The 7,500-nt window shown below is 42.7% G+C and overlaps 1 protein-coding gene across 2 annotated transcripts in view; it reads left to right on the top strand.

Annotated features, from left to right (window-relative positions):
• The window catches only part of LOC147020178 (laminin subunit alpha-5-like), a 189,715-nt gene that overhangs the window by 78,642 nt on the left and 103,573 nt on the right, over positions 1–7,500 (top strand). For both annotated transcript variants that reach the window (XM_085895279.1, XM_085895280.1), the window contains exons 32-34: positions 1,605–1,717; positions 3,411–3,625; positions 5,812–6,007. In XM_085895279.1, coding sequence (XP_085751405.1) covers positions 1,605–1,717; positions 3,411–3,625; positions 5,812–6,007 — 524 coding nt within the window. The remainder of the gene's footprint in view (positions 1–1,604; positions 1,718–3,410; positions 3,626–5,811; positions 6,008–7,500) is intronic.

The following is a 7,500-nucleotide window of genomic DNA, read 5'->3' as shown; positions in this document are numbered from 1 at the left end:
AGGAGAATGGGCAAATATTGTCCAATCAGGGTGTGCAAAGTTGGTAGAAACCTATTCCAATAGACTCACAGCTGTAATTGATGTCAAAGGTGCTTCCACCAAGTATTAACTCTGAGGTGGGGGGGGGGGGATGGGGTGGACACTTATCCAACCAAGATATTCTAGTTTTGTATTTTAAATTGATTTTCTGAAATTTGTCAGACTTGTTTTTCACTTGGAAGTTGTGGGTTACAATCTGTAAATAAAGGTGGAAAAGTCTGATTTAATACAGTTTAATTCCAGGCAACTTCTTCTTCTTTCGGCTGCTCCCGTTAGGGGTCGCCACAGCGGATCATCCGTTATGATCCGCATAATGATTTGGCACAGGTTTTACGCTTGACGCCCTTCCTGACGCAACCCTGGTCGCCTCTTACGACACAGGGATACGGCACACCTATTCTAACCGGGGAATACACCGGGCCCAGTACACTGGTACTCACTTCGCCGACCTCGGAAGGATGACAGGCTGAGTCAACCTCCTGGTGTGTATTAATTCAAGCAGCCAACGGGGCTTGAACTCAGGACCTTTTGGATCCCAAGCCGCTACCCTAACCACTATGCCAACACCAGGCTATCCAGGCAATAAGGCAACAAAAGTTGAAAATTTTGAAAGGGGGTGTATATATATATATATATATATATATATATATATATATATATATATATATATATATATATATATATATATATATATATATATATCTTCTTCACTCTCCCTTGCCCTCATTCTTCCCCACATCCCTTGATCTTCATCTCCCACTACTTTGTCCCTCAACCCTGCTGCTGGCGTGTTCCCCTCCCTCCCAGTCCCCCACTCTCTTTATAATGTTCCTTCTGTTCTGTTATGTCCTTGGCTATTCTGTGCTCTCGCTCCTCCATGAGCTTCTACATTGTATGAAAAGATAACCTTTTTTTCATGCAGCTCATGTATTCTGCCAGCTGAGGTTGCAAATAATACATTAAGGAGAGAACTGGTTGTTAGAACCCACTGACGTGTCCTTCCTTCAATCTGCCTTGAGCTTTATGGACTCTGCCTACTACAGTTGTCATCTTTCCAAATCCCAAAATGAAATGTAATGAAAGTGTCCAAATATTTTTGCAAATTTTTTTTTTCGGTGTCCATGAACTCTTTGGGTTGCAAATCCTTGAAGGATTGTTTATCTATACATACGTATTACACTATGTTTTGTCTCTCTTACTGTCATCTGCTCGAAAAAATCTTTCTGCTATTGAGAAATGAGTAGAAGAGCAACTTCACGAGTGTGTGGCTTTAGGGATGCTTACATTTTCTACCTATAAGATAGTTATATTCAACATATGAAGCTGTTTTTGCCATACATAAAGCATACCAATGCAAGGACATTGCCCCACAATGTAAGTATTGATCATTCCATGCCATATCTTAGTCTTATTGTTGTTACTCACCTCATCACAAACCATGGTAGGAGTTGATAAATCCTGCTCTTATGTTCTGTGAAGCATACACTAAAAGTAGATAATAAAGAATGGGAGGAATGAAATGGTGGAAACCGAGTGCTTTTGACTGGTGGATACATTCGTTGCAGAGCTATGTACTTGTGGTTCCGGAGGGCCAGTTTCAAAGTGACCTCCTGTCTGAAGAGCATTTTCACAGCTATGAGGAGTTCTTGAGCAGCTGCAGTTACCTGGACTTATCAAAGTATGTGTGTGTACTCTATGGATGGTAAAGTACTAATAAGCTCAATACCTATAAAATACACATCACTTTAATTTTTGTTGTTGTTTATAGGTGGGAGAAAGATCTGTCACAAATATATGTGAGAGAAACCCACAAAGGTGCCCAAAGGGATCCTTGGCTTTATCTCATTTGTGCCTCCATTATTTGCATCGTCACCAGCACCCATGGCACATGATGCTGGGATCCCACATTCAAATCCCACATACTATGTTAATTTATCCATTGTATACTCATTCCCTCGCAACTCACCTACCAGCAGTCCAGCACAGTGATGTCATTATTTTCCATGTGATTAATATCCAAGCACCACCATAAGTCTGAAGCTGTTTCTTTACTGGGAGCAGGATGAGCAACTTGGTGACATCATTGCATCATTTTATAGCCTACTTATGATTATTTATCAGCATGACACTGGCACGGTGATGCTGGGGCATCTGGCTGTCCTTGCTGGCAGTGTACTACGTTCATAAATGCATGAGCTGCATGTTGTACTTTTTTGAGCCAATGAGAAACTTGTATTTAATCATTATTAGACAGTACCAGTCGGGTTTAGTGAGTTTGGTCGGACTGTTATTTGTGCTTCATGTTGTGATCGTCATGTGCCTGGGTAAGGGGCTTTTTTGATTAGCTGGTATTTCACGAGGGGATTTCCCAAAAGCAATTCTATTCAAGGACCATTGGTTCAAGGTGAAAAAATGAAACTGATCAGAAAGTTACAAAAGTTATCGATTCGATATTTTGGATGGAAATTTGTTTACATATAAATAAATAAATTGGGATGCAAAATCAAGGCTCATGGAAGAGAGAACATAGAATGGATCAGGATGCAACAGCACAATAGAGACAGACACACCAAGAGACCAAGAGCAGTTCCGAGGGCCAAAATGGACAGAGGCAGACTAACAAGGGATGAGGGTAATGATGGGTAGGGGAGAATGCGGGGGTGGACAAGAAGGATACAAAGGCAAACTCTCAGGAATTATAAACTGGAAACTTTTGGGGAAGGGGAGGGAGTGGTTTAACAGGTGTAGAAAAGATAATGGTATCCATCTTTGATACCATGATATTGTGTAACAACTTGGATAGTTTTTGCACAAATCTCTTAAATGTGAACATGACACGATGATGATATTAGAAGAGCACTTCTTTTCTCTAAGAGGGCTGACATTACCCACATCTTTTTGAATCGGGTATTTTCTCTCGAGGTGTTTATTAACGAATTGATGTTCTTCAGGACAATTCTGGGCTGGCAGGATGGCCGAGAGGTATGCACACTCGCCTAGAGCTGTCTAGCCTGGGTTCAAATCCTGACCTAGCTATAAACTCTCACGTCGATGTTTCGCAATCAGGATGATTCAACATAGTGTGTGTCATCCCTCGGATTGACGTTAAATGGTGCGTCCTATCTGTCAGAATTAGTTAGTGGACATTATAGATCCCATGGCGTCCTTTGCGATCAGAATAGATGAGCTAATGCCGGCACCTTGGCCAAATTCCAAATTCCTCGTCTAACCTACAAGGGGCACTGCATCAGTGGCACAGCTGTGCACAGCCATGTGTTGCATATAAAGAAGAATAAGAAGGACAATTTTGTGTTCAGACCTCTTCTCTGACAGTTTATTGGTCCCACAGTTGAGGCCTGTGCTGTTTTCAGATCTGTGGAAACTTCCAAAGGCTTTTGTGCAGAAACTGCATTCTCCCTGGTGGCCTACATGTCGGATGGAGCAAAAAGATGTGAATGTGACCATCTGGGCTCCCTCAGCCAAACCTGCCAGCCCCATGGTGGGCAATGTCTTTGTCGGCCTCACGTAAAAGGACACACTTGTGACCAATGCCAGCCTGGTTTCCACAGCTTCCCTGAGTGCAGACGTACGTATCGCACTTTACTAACATAATGTGGTTCAACATCTCTTTCACCACAACTTATCGCTATAATAGAAAATACCTTGCTTGAATGTTGGCAGGAACTGTGTACATCAAAAAAGGCTGAATTTTTTTTATTTTTGACAATCTCCCCCAACCCCTTCTCCCCCCCCCCTTCCCCAAACCTCTCCCCCTCACTTTTCCAATCGGCTCAGTTCATTTTCTCCACCCCTCCTTCATTTCATCCTTACTCCTCAAAAGCTCCTCTTTTATTATTTATGCTCCATCTCTCCCACCCATTCTTTTTCCCCTTATTCATTACCTCCTTCTCGATGTGCATTCTGAAAATGGTCCCTTTCTCAAATGCTCGTGATGTTACATTGCATGAAACGCACATCATGTTATGAAGTCATTTACATATGCTAGTATTTGTTATTATTGTAGTACATTTGTAATCCTGCATTTTATCTCTTCCAAAAGATTTCACTGTTGCCTAGATTACTGGCAAATGGCTGGTTGATCTTGAAAACAAACATCATTCTCGTAGAAGCGAAGGATGGTCTTTTAGAGGTGAGGGATGGTCCCTTACAGATGAGGGACAGTCTCTAACAGATGAGGGACGGTCTTTTAGAAGTGAGGGATGGTCTCTTATAGATGAGGGATGGTCTCTTACAGATGAGGGACGGTCTCTTAGATGCGAGGGGTGGTTTCTAGATGGGAGGGACAGTCTCTTAGATGCGAGGGTCGGTCTCTTAGAGGTGATGGACGGTCTCGTAGAGGTGAGGTGAGGTACGTTCACGTAGAGGCGAGGTGGGGGAGGGTATCTTCGAGGTGAAGGACGGTGTCGTAGAGGAGAGAGGTGGTCTCGTTGAGGCGAATCATATTGATATCTCAATTTGAGCAACAGCATTTCTCAACATCTGATACTTGATTGAAGTTACAGTTTAAATTTCAAGTTTTCTCCAAAGTGTCATCCCCCTTAACAGATAAGTCATTGAAGAGAGGAATACATTCAGTGGTTTGCCATTGCCTTGATGGTAGGCACTTCATTTGAACCCGCAATTAGCCAATGACTTGATTTCAATGCAGAAGCCCCTGCCTGTTGAGCAAACCAAGGACCCTGTAGTTTTGTATGATGAATTAAAACTCGACATCATATTTCACTACCACATGATCTGATCTCACATTGGTATTAGATTTTATGCAAATAATCATAGGGGTGCTGCTGAGGTTATGGAGCATGAAAAATATACAACTAACAAAGTCTTTACATGTGACCCATGCAGGAAGATTGAAGTTTTAATGCGTGTACCAACTCAAATTTCTACTTCAGCAAAAATTAGAATTTGGTGTATTAAAGAAATCGCACTGCAGATGTGATAGCCAGCTTCACATAATCTGTGTTTGTTCCACCATTTTAGCTCACCTGGACTTTAGTCAGGTGAGATTTTGCGAATGAGCAGTGTCCATAGGTGAGTGAGTGAATCAGTCAGTCCGTAAACACTTCAGTCATCACTTGAACCAAACACACGATTTTGATGAAACTTGGCCACAAGCTTCATATCTGATGTCCAACAAATGTTTGTTGACCGCATCAAAATCTGTGCTCATTAAGGTTGATGTGGGTTTTTTGACCCCCCAAAATATGTATTTGCTCTCTCCTCTGAAACTTGACCACAACCTTCATCACCCGTGATGTACCAAAGTTTGTTCATGCCATAAAAAAAATCAGGGTCTAAGGGTGTTTGTCAGGGGTTTGAGTGACTGTTGCTCCTGATCCAGGTGAGCCTCAGGATGTCCGGTCCTATTTTTACGTACATGTGGCGATATCCCTATCTTAATCTGTATAAGTGTGGCATTCTGCAGATGTGGAAGCATTTACAAGGAATTTCAACAGAGGAAGAGGCCATTAGGCCCACCAAGCCTGCACTGTGGTTGCCAACCTCTGGCTGTTTGTCCATGCTCTTTCCTTTAAATGCTGAGTGTCCCACAAAACCAGCGACCTCCCAGACTCAGAGCAGAACCTCTAACCATTACACTATTTGTTGGCAGAATGTGTTTCATTCCCAAAGATAAGACTATTTCATCAAATGCTCTTTTACGATGATTTATTGACATATTTCTTTTTAATTGATAAAATTGATAATTTGGTGTTCATCAAAACGATTTTATTCACACCAATCTCACCTCAGCATGTGAGTGCTCAAGAGGAGTGTGTGATCAGCATACTGGCGCCTGCACCTGTCCACCACATACCTTACCGCATACCTGTCAAGCCTGCCTACCAGGAACGTTTGCCTTCCATTCGGCAACGGGTTGTCAGCCCTGCAAGTGCCACCCTCAGGGTGCCATCGATTCTCTGTGCCATCCACTGAACGGGCAGTGCAGGTACGTGAGTCTGGCCTTGGGAACCGTGTTTACCTTTATCTTCCTGAGGTATATTTAAGAGCTATATCTAAGTACAGATTATTAAATGCATCAATGGAAGTTTCAGCACAGAAAACAAAAGTCACGTATGTAACACCATTGTCATTATTGCTACAATTACTAGTACTGAAGGATGAATATACCAGCTAGAATATACGGTACCGTTGACTAGCAGAGGTACCTGCACCTTGTGCGGAAGGAATTTAGAGTTTAGAAAAAAAGAGAGCCATATACTAGATATAATTCCAATTGATTCATCACATATAATTTAGCAGGAAAAACTATAATAATAATGTAATGATTAATACAATATTTAATATAAAATAACAGGCAATATAGGCGATAATACGATACAATAACGCAATACTACAAAATAATGACGACAGCAGTGCCTCTGGATGGACAACATTTCGAGTCTGGCTGTGTTGGGTGTCAGCATTGTGAGCTTGGCGTTATCGATAAGATGATGATTTTGTTATACTGCCCACCACCGGGTGGCGCTATACGATACACATTTACATAGAGAGAATTGGGGTCTTCCCCCTACCCTGAACCCCCCTACCATGTTGGTTTGAACATGTTTTCTTGCATCTCCATTTGCCAAGAGGATTCCAATGCGATACGATGAGGCTACTACTGGTGGGAACGATTCTATCGATGGACAGACAGACAGAAATTACAATGAAAAAAAAAATATATATATTGTTACGGATTTTAGAATCCTGTCTGATGAATGCATCCACACATCCAGGTCCTCACACATCCTAACCCGAAGAGACAGTTATTTTCTTTAATGCATGTTCAGAGTAGTCCCATCCCCATGTCTACTGGGATCTTAAATGTGATGCGTTGAGCAGGGTAAAGGATAGATCCTCTCTCTTATGGGAAGCTTTTTTCTTTATGACAGACACGTTCACACACATTTCTTTCACGAGCTCTGAAGCCCGCCCTCATTTTTCCTCGGCGGCATTATTTCGCGAGCTCCGACACCCGCCTTTTTTGAGAGCGCACGGGTCGTCATGGTAACTGTGCCCCGGTGGGGCGGGGTGAGCTTGGAGCGGACGGCACCACATGGAGATGGCCTGGGGATATAAAAACGAGCGAGAGAAAGTGTGAGGAATTCTGTAAGGAGAGTTCCACTCATAGTGGAACATATATATACATATATCTAAGTTCTATGAGGAGAGACGTTCTGAGATATAAAAAAGTGAGGAAACGGCGAAAGAGGGATGTTCTAAGAGGAGAGAGAGACGTTCTGAGGAGAAACAAGTGAGGAGAGGAAAAGCGAAAGGAGAGAGGAAAAAGCAAACGGCGAGAGAAGCGACCCAGAAGTGGATGTCTGACCAGCGCCGACGAGAAAATTCACCCTTCCGAGTGCTTCGGCAAGCGAGCATGTGTTGCGCGTGTGGGTGTGAACGGTGCCACCAACAAGTGAGGCACGGGCCGACCACTGG

Source organism: Eptatretus burgeri, chromosome 9, assembly GCF_056783735.1.
Source record: "Eptatretus burgeri isolate ZD-2024b chromosome 9, Ebu_testis_v1, whole genome shotgun sequence".
NCBI lineage: Eukaryota > Metazoa > Chordata > Myxini > Myxiniformes > Myxinidae > Eptatretus > Eptatretus burgeri.
This window is presented reverse-complemented; position numbering and strand designations above follow the sequence as displayed.